Below are 16,433 nucleotides of genomic sequence, written 5' to 3' on the forward strand. Positions count from 1 at the left end.
CAGGGAAGATGTAACATAAACCAAACACTCATGATGGTCTAGGATTGACTGCGAGCTATCACATCTTAGAAGATAGTTTCCCAAATGCATGTCATCTATTAATTTTTTCAGCAAAGGTTCAAACCTACAAGGCCGCCTTTAAAACAGTGTACTTGTGTCCAGGTTTGTATGCAATGTTTTATAATTCAATGCATTAAGACAGAAGTCATGGGTAGGCAAAAAAAGCCCTTTGGATCCCTTTTGCTCTTAAAAATATATATTATATACTGTATTCAGATTTCCTTCGAGTACATGGAAATGTAGGGAATGGAGGGTTATTTTATCTTGTGCAGGCAGGGAAGATTATTTTAGCTTGGAATAATGTTTGGCACAAACGTTGTTGGCGAAGGGCCTGAATCTGTGCTGCACTTTCTTTATACTCTTTTCTATAATCAAAGCCGATATTGGATTAATTTTTGGACTCCATGACTGAGCACTTGCAGGTCACTGAGGTAAAAAAACTTTCAAAGATTCACAAGCACGGGATTGTGAGGTTAAGGGCTACAGTGTTTTAGACTCGCAATAATAAAGTTATTTTTCTCACAAGATTTTCAAAAATAAAGATCTTTACAACAGTAATAATTACTAAGGGCTGTATGTTACATTGTTTAATTGAGTAATGATGCACAAGTGTCAATAGAATTGTTCCTCAACGTCTTTGACCACCTGCTGTAAAGCCGCAGCTGTGTTCTTAAGAGACAATCGTTTTTGATTACTGCCTGAAGGTTACATGGAAATAAGTTTTTTTTCAGCTGTACTATTTAAATTCAAGACAGCAATTTTTGTACTTGTCAATTTCCAAAACAATATTTAAGTAGTTCTCTAGTTCCCAGTGAAAATCACATTATAATCAATTTGGCCTGCATGATGCAAATAATGTTCCATAATTCATACCTCTCATTGTATCCAGTTTGTGTCGTGGAAACTCTTATTATAGCATAACTAGCTGTACTTTTATATCAAGCCTGTGACCCTCCAGTTTATCTAGTAATTTTTTTGTGATACTTCAAATGCTTTATGAGAATAAGATTTACATCCATTTTGTTGCCCTTTATTTATCCTGCTTATAAAAACCAATGTCCATTAAAGGTATGTACATTACCAAAATAAAATATCAAGCTTGTTAAATACTATTTTTACTTCATAAAAAGAAACATGCTGGATCTGCCCAGTCACATTAGGATTCTTATGTGCCTTCTGTCCTTTAAGATGAATTTCAGCATATAGTCACCAATAACATCTGGTTAGTTTGTATGGAATACCTTATTTTTCCTCTCCTTACTTCAAGTAGATACAGTAACATTGCCCTCCATAAAGTTTGGGACAAAGACCCATCATTTATTTATTTATCTCTGTACTACAGAATTTGATATTTGTAATGGAAAAAAATCACATGTGGTTAAAGTGCATTGTCAGATTTTAATAAAGGCTATTTTTATACATTTTGGTTTCACCATGTAGAAATTCCAGCAGTGTTTATACATAGTCCCTCCATTTCAGGGTGCCATAATGTTTGGGACACAGCGATGTTATGTAAATGAAAGTAGTCATGTTTAGTATTTTGTTGCATATCCTTTGCATGCAGACTGCTTGAAGTCTGTGATTCGTGGACATCACCAGTTGCTGGGTGTCTTCGCTGGTGATGCTCTGCCAGGCCTGTATTGCAGCCATCTTTAGCTTATGCTTGATTTGTGGGCTAGTCCCCTTCAGTTATAAAAGACATGCTCAATTGGGTTCAGATCGGGCGATTGACTTGGCCACTAAAGAATTGACCATTTCTTTTTGGTTTGAAAAACTCCTTTGTTGCTTTAGCAGTATGTTTGGGATCATTGTCTTGCTGTAGAATGAACCGCCGGTCAATGAGTTTTGAGGCATTTGTTTGAACTTGAGCAGATAGAATGTGTCTATACACTTCAGAATTCATTATGCTACTACTATCAACAGTTCTATTATCAATGAAGATAAGTGAGCCAGTATCTTCAGCAGCCATACATGCGCAGGCCATAACACCCCACCACCGTGTTTCACAGATGAGGTGGTATGCTTTGGATCTTGGGCAGTTCCTTCTCCATACTTTGCTCTTGCAATCACTCTGATATGTTAATCTTCGTCTCAACTGTGCGCAATAACTTTTTCCAGAACTGTGGTTGCTCTTTTAAGAAATTCTTGGCAAACTGTAACCCGGCCATCCTATTTTTGCAGCTAACCAGTGGTTTGCATCCTGCAGTGTCTCCTCTGTATTTCTGTTCATGAAGTCTTCTGTGGACAGTGATCATTGACTAATCCACACACAACTCCTGAACAATGTTTCTGATCGGTCAGACAGTTGTTTGGAGATTTTTCTTTACTATAGAGAGAATTCTTCTGTCATCAGCTGTGGAGGCCTTCCTTGGCCTGCCAGTCCCTTTGCGATTAATGAGTTCACCAGTGCTCTCCTTCTTCTAATCATGTTCCACTTAGTTGATTTTAGTAAACCTAAGGTTTGGCTGATGTCTTTAACAGTTTTATTTGTGTTTCTCAGTATTATAATGGCTTATAAATAAATGATGGGTCTTTGTCCCAAACATTATGGAGGGCACTGTAAGATTACATTTACATCATTCCAACCTGTGCCGTCAGAATCTAGGGATTGTCATAAAATATTATCTATAGGATTGACCGTTTCTGCAGCCACCTCTTTCAGAAGACCAGAATGCAGGTTATTAGGTCCAGGAGATTTGTCTCATTTTAATTTGTTCAATTGTTGTCATAAACCTTTGATTCATCTTACCTTATGCTACATTGCAATACAATTAAAAAAATCTGAAAACATGCATAATAGCTCGTCATAAACGTTATCTATTGTATGTATTTTTGTTAACTCTTGAAACAAGCTGATATTTTACCAACGGTTAAAACATAAATTTTATGCAAGATGACAGACCTGCAAATAAAACCTCGCCGCATCGGATAGGTTTACGAGGCCTTGTCCTTGGACCCTGCATTAGGGGACGTTCTTGTGGTAAAAGCAAATAATTTTTGGCTTCATCAACAAGGTCTCTGTGTGAAAAGGAAACAAGAAACAAAATAGTGATTTTTCTCATATACAATATGATTTGGTACATATAAAAGAGCAAATACAGCTAGTAGGAACATGAACAGTGCATTGTAACTTATCAGCTTCAAAGGCCAACATAAGAAGATGCTGACCAGAATCACTCCAGGCAACAATTGGTCATTCTGTATTAGGTATCACAGCAGTGTTGATCAAAATACCCAAGAGCAAGTCACTGGTTCATCCATTACACCTACAGTTGCTATGACATAGACAATAATTTTAGAAATATATATGTACTATTGCTATGTAAAATCAAATGTAATGGGAAATGTTTATTGGTGTGGAATTTGTATAAGGCACTACTACTAGCTGTATGCATTCTAGACAGCTTAGCTACCTTAAACGTGTTACCTAAAAATTAGCAAAATAATTTTATCAAAACAAGTTCAGTATTCTTTTGAAAAAATTGATAAAAATCTTTTGCTGTAATTTCACTGGGATATGCTCACATGTACTGAGGGGCCTTGACTAAATTATCAAACTACAGTATTATTATTAGATTTCTTGACATTAATTTGCAAATAAGAATTATGACCAAAATGGGTAGATTCCCTTCCGTTTCCAATTTTCTTTCAGGTAATGTGCCATTTAGCAAAACAGTACTCACAACTTCATAAAATGTAAATCTGTACAGATTGAGCCAGGCAAGCAAAGTTCTAGTCTTAAACCAACCCTGTATTACACTAATTTCCTTCAGAGACTGTATCATCCAATTAACATAAAAACATAGAACATAGAAATTAGGTGCAGGAGTAGGCCATTCGGCCCTTCGAGCCTGCACCGCCATTCAATATGATCATGGCTGATCATCCAACTCAGTATCCCGTACCTGCCTTCTCTCCATACCCCCTGATCCCCTTAGCCACAAGGGCCACATCTAACTCCCTCTTAAATATAGCCAATGAACTGGCCTCAACTACCCTCTGTGGCAGAGAGTTCCAGAGATTCACCACTCTCTGTGTGAAAAAAGTTCTTCTCATCTCGGTTTTAAAGGATTTCCCCCTTATCCTTAAGCTGTGACCCCTTGTCCTGGACTTCCCTAACATCGGGGGACAATCTTCCTGCATCTAGCCTGTCCAACCCCTTAAGAATTTTGTAAGTTTCTATAAGATCCCCCTCTCAATCTTCTAAATTCTAGAGAGTATAAACCAAGTCTATCCAGTCTTTCTTCATAAGACAGTCCTGACATCCCAGGAATCAGTCTGGTGAACCGTCTCTGTACTCCCTCTATGGCAATAATGTCCTTCCTCAGATTTGGAGACCAAAACTGTACACAATACTCCAGGTGTGGTCTCACCAAGACCCTGTACAACTGCAGTAGAACCTCCCTGCTCCTATACTCAAATCCTTTTGCAATGAAAGCTAACATACCATTCGCTTTCTTTACTGCCTGCTGCACCTGCATGCCTACCTTCAATGACTGGTGTACCATGACACCCAGGTCTCGCTGCATCTCCCCCTTTCCCAATCGGCCACCATTTAGATAATAGTCTGCTTTCCCGTTTTTGCCACCAAAATGGATAACCTCACATTTATCCACATTATACTGCATCTGCCAAACATTTGCCCCCTCACCCAGCCTATCCAAGTCACCTTGCAGTCTCCTAGCATCCTCCTCACAGCTAACACTGCCCCCCAGCTTAGTGTCATCCGCAAACTTGGAGATATTGCCTTCAATTCCCTCATCCAGATCATTAATATATATTGTAAATAGCTGGGGTCCCAGCACTGAGCCTTGCGGTACCCCACTAGTCACTGCCTGCCATTGTGAAAAGGACCCGTTTACTCCTACTCTTTGCTTCCTGTTTGCCAGCCAGTTCTCTATCCACATCAATACTGAACCCCCAATGCCTTGTGCTTTAAGTTTGTATACTAATCTCTTATGTGGGACCTTGTCGAAAGCCTTCTGGAAGTCCAGATACACCACATCCACTGGTTCTCCCCTATCCACGCTACTAGTTACATCCTCGAAAAATTCTATAAGATTCGTCAGACATGATTTACCTTTCGTAAATCCATGCTGACTTTGTCCAATGATTTCACCACTTTCCAAATGTGCTGCTATCCCATCTTTAATAACTGACTCTAGCAGTTTCCCCACTACCGATGTTAGACTAACTGGTCTGTAATTCCCCATTTTCTCTCCCCCTCCCTTCTTAAAAAGTGGGGTTACGTTTGCTACCCGCCAATCTTCAGGAACTACTCCAGAATCTAAAGAGTTTTGAAAGATTATTACTAATGCATCCACTATTTCTGGAGCTACTTCCTTAAGTACTCTGGGATGCTGCCTATCTGGCCCTGGGGATTTATCGGCCTTTAATCCATTCAATTTACCCAACACCACTTCCCGGCTAACCTGGATTTCACTCAATTCCTCCAACTCCTTTGACCCGCGGAATTAAATCACATCTTTGTACATTAAACAAATCGAATGCAGGTTATGTCCGCTTTAATTAACACTAACCACTCGCAGGTGCAACATCTAGTGAAGAGTCATTGAATAAAAAGGTCTAGATGGCAAAAATGGCCAGCATGAATGTGGTGGACCAAAGGGCCGGTTTCAATGCTGCATTATTCTAAACCAAACTCCAAGCAGCGTTGCATTTGTACAAGTTCAAACGAAAAGCTATTTTTTCCTCATTGCAAGAGAATGGTGTTTAAAAGTTGTCACTACATTCAATAAAAAGGTATATCTTTATATTAAGACATTACACAAAATTTGCACGTCCAAAATATCACACTTCTCTTTAAATATTGGCGTACTGGCGTACTGGATTGGCGTACTGCGCATGTTGTTCCATTGTTTAAAAAGGGTTCTAAGAGTAAACCTAGCAATTATAGACCTGTTAGTTTGACTTCAGTGGTGGGCAAATTAATGGAAAAGATACTTAGAGATAATATATATAAGCATCTAGATAAACAGGGTCTGATTAGGAACAGTCAACATGGATTTGTGCCTGGAAGGTCATGTTTGACTAATCTTCTTGAATTTTTTGAAGAGGTTACTAGGGAAATTGACGAGGGTAAAGCAGTGGATGTTGTCTATATGGACTTTAGTAAGGCCTTTGACAAGGTTCCCCATGGAAGGTTGGTTAAGAAGGTTCAACTGTTGGGTATAAATGCAGGAATAGCAAGATGGATTCAACAGTGGCTGAATGGAAGAAGCCAGAGGGTAATGGTGGATGGCTGTTTATCGGGTTGGAGGCAGGTGACTAGTGGGGTGCCTCAGGGATCTGTGTTGGATCCTTTGTTGTTTGTCATGTACATCAATGATCTGGATGAAGGTGTGGTAAATTGGATTAGTAAGTATGCAGATGATACCAAGATAGGGGGTGTTGTGGATAATGAAGAGGATTTCCAAAGTCTACAGAGTGATTTAGGCCATTTGGAAAAATGGGCTGAAAGATGGCAGATGGAGTTTAATGCTGATAAATGTGAGGTGCTACACCTTGGCAGGACAAATCAAAATAGGACGTACATGGTAAATGGTAGGGAATTGAAGAATACAGTTGAACAGAGGGATCTGGGTATAACCGTGCATAGTTCCTTGAAGGTGGAATCTCATATAGATAGGGTGGTAAAGAAAGCTTATGGTATGCTAGCCTTTATAAATCAGAGCATTGAGTATAGAAGCTGGGATGTAATGTTAAAATTGTACAAGGCATTGGTGAGACCAAATCTGGAGTATGGTGTACAATTTTGGTCGTCCAATTATAGGAAGGATGTCAACAAAATAGAGAGAGTACAGAGGAGATTTACTAGAATGTTGCCTGGGTTTCAACAACTAAGTTACAGAGATAGGTTGAATAAGTTAGGTCTTTATTCTCTGGAGCGCAGAAGGTTAAGGGGGGACCTGATAGAGGTCTTTAAAATTATGAGAGGGATAGACAGAGTTGATGTGGACAAGCTTTTCCCTTTGAAAATAGGGAAGATTCAAACAAGAGGACATGACCAGAATTAAGGGACAGAAGTTTAGGGGTAATATGAGGGGGAACTTCTTTATGCAGAGAGTGGTGGCGGTGTGGAATGAGCTCCCAGTGGAAGTGGTGGAGGCAGGTTCATTGGTATCATTTAAAAATAAATTGGATAGGCATATGGATGAGAAGGGAATGGAGGGTTATGGTACGAGTGCAGGCAGGTGTGACTAAGGGGAAAAAAAATTTGTTCGGCATGGACTTGTAGTGCCGAGATGGCCTGTTTCCGTGCTGTAATTGTTATATGGTTATATGATTATATTGAGCACTGCATTTCAGCACATTGCTTGACATTGCGAGCACTGTGAGGTTTGTTAATACCATCCTCGATAAATGGTACTGTACTGAAGGCAAGGCTATTATTAGGTTTCTAGAATAAGTGGCCAAAAGAAGAAAATTAATAGACAATGAATAGCTTTAATATTCTGTAAATGGAAGCTCACAGAAAAAGCAAGAAATCATTTTAAAATATCAAAGTTTAAAAAGGATCTAATTTAAAATGTCGCCATCTTGTCCTGATTTCACTGTCTATATAAACCAACTCAGTCAGCTTAGAATCCCATTGACATACTGTACTCCCCATGGGACAACATATGAAGTTCTGACAAGCAATAGGAACATGTGTGAACTAAATAGTTCTTTCAACGCAGCATGTTCTTAGTACCACTGTTTGTGCGAGAGACTATTTTAACCAGCAATTAGATCCTATTTTTCTCTCACTGAAACGTTTGTAATATTTATTCGAAGAATAGCACACAGTATTAATACCCACACTTAAAATTCCATTTAGGTCCATGTGCATAAGCGTAGGCAGGACACTCACACTCAAACTGCCATTCTGGAGAGATACATCAGCAGTATAGTTCATAATATACAGCTTTTTGTTTCCCCTCTTTCCTCACATTTCATACAGCTGAATTGGAATGTGTACTCATGTGCAAACCCATTTTTTATAAGTAAAAACAACATAGAGTTGTATAGTAATAAAACATGGAAACAGACTCATCTGGTTTTATTGAAGACACAATCATTGTACATCCATCGGTTTAAAAAATACCTCCGCCAGGATATCTACTCTGTTTCAAGCTATAGTTAGCAAGTATGTGACTAGGCCCTCCGACTCTCACCTGTTTTAAATGTTTCTGTTCTTTATAGTGCAGCTCCCATAGAACACAGCTGCAGGTTGCTTGCAATCATACTTTTTACTGTGCATTTTTATTAAGAACATTAGTTAATCCTTTGAGTACATCTTTGTCAACTTGAAACTTCAGAATGACAATTTGTAATAAACTGCATAACTTACTCTGAGAGCTAACAAACTGGGTATCCAAACATTCAAAACTGCTCACAAAATATATAGTAATTGTTGTAGTCCGATTTATAATATTACTGGTCACATTCGGGCATGTATAGAAGAGTAGAATACATACCTGCACTCCTCATCACTCTTTATGAGGGGATCAGATCCGACAGTTCCTACTAAAAACTTGGGACTGAGCAATGGTAGGCGAACATGTTGCAATACCTGGGATGGGAAAGATTAATTGAAGAGAACTGCATTGCAATGTATCTCAGAAGTAGGAATTTTGAAATTATTGTTTACATCTGTGCTAAGATAAATATATTTACTAAAACATAATTTAAGGTTGATGCAACCAAGGCCGTAATCACTATAGTAGCCACTTCCTTTAAAACTCTTGGAAGCAGTAAGTTTTATTTGTCAAAATATTTCATGTGTTTTTGTCTTCTATTGCCTAAAAATAATGAAGTATTTAAAAAAATGTATGAATATTGAAGCATTTGTGTGATCTAAAGTAAACAAGTTCATATTACGGCCTTTAGTAATATCAACAGAACTGGACGAAAACAGATTACTACTACCATCTTAATTGAAGCTCAGAGATAAATTGATCTCAGGATGAAACTGTACTGAATTTGAACAGACGTATATCTATTAAAGGTTGGGAAATGTAACCAATCAGGATATACGAATTCAGATGTTCACCTGGACATCGTCTCACCTGGGGAAGCTGTGGACGTCTCTCTTGAATACTGTACTTAACCCAGGCCATAACTGCATTAAAAACCTGTTCCTCACTCCGTACATTCAACTCGTCACTAGAAATGATATCAATCAGCTGATTGGCTGGTAACAACATGAACTCCTCACTCTCCATCACCTGAAAGCAGAAGAAAGTATTTTAAGAAACAATTAAGCAATTTAAAGAGGAGCATTTAAAAAGAAAAATAATTTACTATCAAATATCTTTCTTTTCAAGCTACTGGCTCTTCAGAAGAACATTTGGGAGTAACTTTTAATTCCTTGCGTTGCTAGGAACAGCAGTCGTGCTTTAAAATGAAATACACCCTTTAACAAATAAAGTGATTTAAGGAACTGTCCCACGAGCATGCGGCAAGCGCGACCAGACCGGAAGCGGGGGTCGCGAGGAGGTCGAGTGATCTCCGTACAGGGCCTGTCCCACCAGCATGCGCCTGCATGCGGCGAGTGCGACCAAACCAGAAGCGGGGGCCACGCGGAGGTCAAGTGAGGGACGTGGAGTTCGAGCAAAGTCGCGGGGTGTTCGCGCTTGACGTACGGCGTCAACACGTGCGTATGCCCGTCGAGGCGGTGCGTACGGTGTCGAGGCGGCTGCGGGCCGGCAGGCCGTTGCTGCTTGGAATTTTTTAACATTGTCAGTTTTTCAGAGCCCCGCGTGATATCGGGACCAGCTCCGCACAATTCCATACGGCCCCGCGAGGCCGTACGGCTCAAGCAACCACGTTAGGTCGCGCTTGCCGCATGCAGTCGCATGCTCGTGGGACAGGGCCTTTAGTCTCCAAATTCAAATATCGAAAGTGTTTATCCCCAGTCATGTTTTTCCTCTCATGTCTCCCATTGCCCCATATTTTGGTGAAACTAACTTCAGAACATAATACTGAGAAAACTGAAATATTCCACAGGCCCAGCAACATCTATGCAGAGTGACATACAGTTAATGTGTTAGGTTAACAGTATTTCACTGGCATTCTGATGAGAATCACGTTTCTCGCCTTAAAAGTGCTGCATGATGGGATATTTATAAGATTTTCTACCTTATTTACAATTTTTCAATATTTATCTTTTAGAATTTTGTGTTGTCGTCTGTATTCCCTATAAATTGATAACTCAGAACTCTTCTTCGCATTCCTTTTAGCTGGTTGTTGATAGCCAACCGCCTCACAATCTTGGGCTAATCCCTTTCTGCTGTTAGCTCTTGATCCCTATATTCCCTCAAAGAACTGCCCATCATCAACTTCCCCTTCCAATCCAAAGCGCCTTGATTTTGTTGCTGCCTCTGAAATGTATCAGTACTTTTTCCAAATTTCTGGTTTGAATTATTTCAACATGCTGTCATTTAGAAAGGTCATCCAAAACATCCGAATTACCTCTAAGTCCTAACTCTCAGATTACCTTCTGACATAAATCTCCTTCAAGCAAAGAGTGGGAAGTCAAGCTATCGCTATCATATAACCATATAACAATTACAGCACGGAAACAGGTCATCTCGACCCTTCTAGTCCGTGCCGAACACGTATTCTCCCCATGTCCCATACACCTGCGTTCAGACCATAACCCTCCATACCTTTCCCGTCCATATAACTATCCAATTTATTTTTAAATGATAAAAACGAACCTGCCTCCACCACCTTCACTGGAAGCTCATTCCACACAGCCACCACTCTCTGAGTAAAGAAGTTCCCCGTCATGTTACCCCTAAACTTCTGTCCCTTAATTCTCAAGTCATGTCCCCTTGTTGGAATCTTCCCTACTCTCATTGGGAAAAGCTTATCCACGTCAACTCTGCCTATCCCTCTCATCATTTTAAAGACCTCTGTCAAGTCCCCCCTTAACCTTCTGCGCTCCAAAGAATAAAGCCCTAACTTGTTCAACCCTATCAAGTTTGCCCGTGACCCATAGTCGCGGCAAGGTCACCACGAGGTTATAGGAGGTCTTCGTCACTCTCCTTCATGATCGAGAGTGGTCACCGCGTAGTCGAGGTTTAAGCTAGGTCGCGGTGTATTTTTCAAAATGATAAAAATTGACCGCGACCAAAAATAGGTCTCTGTGGGAAAAATCGATATTTTTTTAGTTGTAGATCTAGTCAAAGCCGGTCGTAGTAGGTCGTGTTTCTAGTCGTAGGTAGTCGAAGGTGGTCGAAGGTAGTCGAAGTAATAACTCCGGGGTGAAAAAAGGTCAGTAGAAAAAAAAGGTGATTTAAACAGCAGAACGTCACCTCTTTCACTCCAAGGCATGTTCATTCATAGCTGGAGAGTTTTTTGGAGAGGAGATTTGTGTTTTAGAGATGGCACCAAAAAGGCAGCAGCGCAGGGGGAGGGCACAACCCTAATAAAAACCTTCCACAGAGGTGTTGCCCACCCAGGAGGAGGAATGGCAGGTGGTGATGTCACAGGAGGTGATAGTGCAGGAGGACGTAGCCCTGCATGATACTCCTGGAGGAGGAGACCAGGGTGGTAGTATATGTCCCCACCACCACCCCATCCTTCACTGCCTCATTTGAAGGCAGCAAAGCAGCCCTTTCTCCTGTGTCTGACACAGCATCAGAGACAGGTGCCCCATTGGTGGTGAGGGAGGGCTGGAGGAAGGTTATGCCCTACACCTTCACCAGGCAGCAGGAGGGGGACCTTGAGGAATGGTTCCAGCAGAATGCCATCCTGTACGAAAAGGAAAATGAGGGGTACAGGGACAGGGACAAGAATGGCATGCTTGCCATCCACTGCCCCACATGTGTGCTTAAAGTTCCATCTTTTGTCAAACCCCAGCGTCACTCTTTTCCAGTCATCTGGTGTACTGGGTCAGTCCATCACATCATCTCCATTCACCCATTGAGACCTCTTCTTGTGCTTCCTCTTCACCCTTGCTCTTCCCCTTCTGCCTTTCTTAAAAGGCTGCTGAAGCAAAAGGGCTACTGCAAACAGCAGTAGTTGTATTTTTACTATCATCCTCCGAACTAGTTCCTTCCTTGCTTGCATGGTTCAGAATGATTTTTTTTTTAAACTGGGTGGCATTTTTTAGTGAGAATAAAATGCAGACATTTTATCAGGTGATCATTTGAGCTGTAGGCACTCGTCACTGGTCGTTGTTGGTTTTCGGTGTGATCCTCTGAGGTGTAAGGGGGTTGTGCTCATTTACGGACCAATTTGCCAGAGACCATCCTCGAGTAAAACGTACATGGTCGAAGCCAGTCTTAAACATAGTCGAAGGAGGTCTTCTTCATTGTCGAGGGAGGTCTTCAACATAGTCATAGGAGGTCGTACATATATTCGTAGAAGGTGGTAGGAGGTCTTAGGTCACCGCGACCTTGATTTTTCTTTAATCGCTTAAGGTCGCGGTGGAGATCTCCTCAGTGGGACAGGCCCTAAACTCTTTTTATTGTTTGTAACTATGTAACTTTACTCTCAAGATAATTTCATCACCACATTTCTAGGTCATCGTAATACTTTAAGCATAATATCACCTGATAGTCTCAGATCATTTACAAGCCCATTACACCGCTGTCCAGCTTTTCCCATTTTACCCAGAGCAAAATTGAGATGATCTAAAATTCTGATACCTAACTGATAGAATTATTCACTTTCATTCAAGATTCAAGAGAGTTTATTGTCATGTGTCCCTGATAGGACAATTAAATTCTTGCTTTGCTTCAGCACAACAGAACATAGTAGGCATGACTACAAAACAGATCAGTGTGTCCCTATACCATTATATAAATATATACACACATGAAGAAATAAACTGATAAAGTGCAAATAACAGAGAATGGGCTATTAATGTTCAGAGTTTTGTCCGAGCCAAGTTTAATAGCCTGATGGCTGTGGGGAATCAGCTATTTCTGAACCTGGTCATTGCAGTCTTCAGGCTCCTGTACCTTCTACCTGAAGGTAGCAGAGAGATGAGTGTGTGGCCAGGATGGTGTGGGTCCTTGATGATACTGCCAGCCTTTTTGAGGCAGCGACTGCGATAGATCCCCTCAATGGAAGCGAGATCAGAGCCGATGATGGACTGGGCAGGGTTTACTACTTTTTGTAGTCTTTTCCTCTCCAGGGCGCTCAAGTAACCGAACCAAGCCAGGATGCAACCGGTCAGCATGCTCTCTACTGTACACCTGTAGAGGTTAGAGAGAGTCCTCCTTGACAAACCGACTCCCCGTAATCTTCTCAGGAAGTAGAGGCGCTGATGTGCTTTCTTTATAATAGCATCAGTGTTCTCAGACCAGGAAAGATCTTCAGAGATGTGCATGCCCAGGAATTTTAAGCTCTTGACCCTTTCAACCATCGACCCGTTGATATAAATGGGACTGTGGGTCCCCATCCTACTCCTTCCAAAGTCCACAATCAGTTCCTTGGTTTTGCTGGTGTTGAGGGCCAGGTTATTGTGCTGGCACCATATGGACAGTCACTCGATCTCTCTTCTATACTCTGACTCATCCCCATCAGTGATACGTCCCACAACAGTGGTGTCGTCAGCGAACTTGATGATGGAGTTCGCACTATGACCGGCTACGCAGTCATGAGTCAAGAGGGAGTACAACAGGGGGCTGAGCACGCAGCCTTGAGGTGCTCCCGTGCTGATTGTTATCGAGTCTGACACATTTCCACCAATACGAACAGACTGTGGTCTGTGATTGAGGAAGTCGAGGATCCAATTGCAGAGGGATGCGCAGAGACCCAGTTCTGCGTGTTTGGTAACCAGCTTGGAGGGGATGATTGTATTAAATGCCGAGCTGTAATCAATGAATAACAGCCTGACATATGAGTTTTTGTTGTCCAAGTGGTCCAGAACGGAGTGGAGAGCCAGTGAGATCACATCCACCGTTGATCTGTTGTGGCGGTAAGCGAACTTGGCGGTAAGCCACAACAGATCAATGGTTCTAATCTTTGATCTTTCTTCCAGCTTCCTAACCCGTGATATCTGTGTTTCCCCCAATTGTGAACTCTTCCTTACAGCCAAAGTTAATAATTGTGCCCCCCTTCCTTCACCTTTGAAAACTAAGCCTTGGAATTTCTTCATAACTCTCTCCAAATTCCCAAAAGATTTTCAGTATGATGATCCTTCAAACTTTGATCAAGGTTCCTTTGTCTTTTATTTTAGTTTTAGTGTAGAGATACAGCGCGGATACAGGCCCTTCGGCCCACCATGTCCACGCCAAACAGCGATCCCCGCACACAAACACTATCTAACACACACTAGGGATAAGTTACATTTATAGCAAGCCTACAAACCTGTACGCTTTGGAGTGTGGGAGAAAACCGAAGATCTTGGAGAAAACCTACGTGGTCAAGGGGAGAACGTACAAACTCCATACAGACAGCTTCTGTCATCGGGGTCGAACCTGGGTCTCCAATGCTGTAAGGCAGCAACTCTACCGCTGCGCCACTGTGCCGCCCATCTTAATGGCACTTTGTTTGATATTACCTTTAAACTAATCCGATCAAGTAATCAGAACATCTTAGTTAAAGTACTTGCTTGAACTAGATTTCAAAGAATGTAAGTGGTGAAAAAACAATGGGAGATTTAAACAAGAAAATAATTAATGAGTAAAAGGAACGTACACCAAGCAAAGACCAATGTGAAACAGAAGGTTTGGAAGTCCAAAAAATTACGTGAAAGGGGAGATAACAGGGGAAGGGAATGAAATAACAGGAAATAGAGAAATAACCTTTAGAATCAAAAATAAGGAAATGCAAGACAGTATATTTTTATTGAATAAAATGGTGAAGGTTAGAATGATACAGGGTGAGTGCATGAAGAATGGAATAAAAAAGGGCCATTGAAGCAAAACAAGTAAGGAATATTATGTATTAGAATAAAGTTGTGTGAACACCCTAAATGGACATAGAAACCTAACCTGCAAGAAACACAGGCAAGCAGCAAATTGATCGAGGCAAAGCTAAATTTAATTTAAACTTTCGGCACACTGGGTAATTAATTTTTAGGTCTTTGTTTTTTTTAACTATATTTAAAAGGGAGACTTAAAAGACATTTTGACAGTTCCTTGGACAGGAAACGAGAGAGCTTCAGGTCCAATGTGGGCAAATAGGATTACTATAGGTAGACATCACAGTCAACATGGACATTGGGACAAAGGGTTCATTTCTGTGCTGTACAACTATGATGCAATAACCCTACAGATCTTTGCCCACTCACTTAATATGTATCCAACTTGCATTCTAATTTATCTTTGTAGCATCAGCAACTCTGACAACCATATCCTTGGTTCCCCGATTGAAAATATTTATACAAATTCTCAGAAGTTGAGGCCCTAATACTGATCTCAGTTACACACTTCTCATCACATCTTGCCAACCATAAAATAGACATTTATGCCTACTTTGTTTCTGAGTGGCTAACCTGTTCTCTATCCATGGTACCCCCTACAAGAAGCATTTTTTTAGATCCTGTAATAACATTCAATGTAGCACCTTATCAAATAATGGAAATCCAAGTACAATCCATTAATTGTTTCCCTTTATGTCAACATTTTATTTCAAAGAATCCCAACAAATTGGTCAAACAATTTTATTAAGCCATGTGGACTTTGCCTGACTACCTGTAATTTTCTAAAGGTGTTGCTATAATGTGTTTAATGATATAACTTTTAACTTTTTACCTATAGCATACACTAAGCTAACTGGCCCCCTGCGACAACACACACGCGCACACATGCACACGCACACAAACCAAAATGGAGTTACATTTGTGATCTAATATAACCTTCTCTGAATTCTGCAAACTTTGATAAATCAAAACCAATGCATTAACTATCTCACTAGCTATTTCCTATGAGACCCCAAATGAAATCTATTAAAGTCCAGAGACATGTTAACCCACAATTTCAACAATTTACTCAGTACTTCTTCCCTGATATTTTCCCGAGTTCTTGCCATTCTGAATGCTTTTATCCAGTTTTAGTATAAATATTAGCGGTAAGCATCAAATGAACAGGTTTCAGAGAAAACAAACATGGAGTCTTTCAAATCACAGCAAGAGCATGCACGATACCCCAGAGCACTCATTACCAAATGCACCATTTTAAGATCCTATGAAATGCGAGTTCTGCGAATCTACTGGAGTGATAACGTGTTACCCTTAATAAAAATATACAGATCTCAAAATACCCGACAGTGGGTCTGAGCCAATTCCAAATTGAAAGATGACCTTTCAAAAGGAGTCATCTGCAACAACCCTTCAATACTCTGCATAAACGTCACCTTACTTTAGGTGCAATATATGTGCTGAAATCGGAGCACAAAATGCTAGAAAT

General features: G+C 40.6%; 1 protein-coding gene across 2 annotated transcripts in view; it reads right to left on the reverse strand.

Annotated features, from left to right (window-relative positions):
- The window catches only part of klhl20 (kelch-like family member 20), a 56,830-nt gene that overhangs the window by 15,041 nt on the left and 25,356 nt on the right, over nt 1–16,433 (reverse strand). For both annotated transcript variants that reach the window (XM_055641993.1, XM_055641992.1), the window contains exons 4-6: nt 9,132–9,290; nt 8,541–8,635; nt 2,963–3,078 (exon numbers count right to left, since the gene is read on the reverse strand). In XM_055641993.1, the coding sequence (XP_055497968.1) occupies nt 2,963–3,078; nt 8,541–8,635; nt 9,132–9,290 (370 nt within the window). The remainder of the gene's footprint in view (nt 1–2,962; nt 3,079–8,540; nt 8,636–9,131; nt 9,291–16,433) is intronic.

Source organism: Leucoraja erinacea, chromosome 10 (genome assembly GCF_028641065.1).
Source record: "Leucoraja erinacea ecotype New England chromosome 10, Leri_hhj_1, whole genome shotgun sequence".
Classification (NCBI taxonomy): Eukaryota; Metazoa; Chordata; class Chondrichthyes; order Rajiformes; family Rajidae; genus Leucoraja; species Leucoraja erinaceus.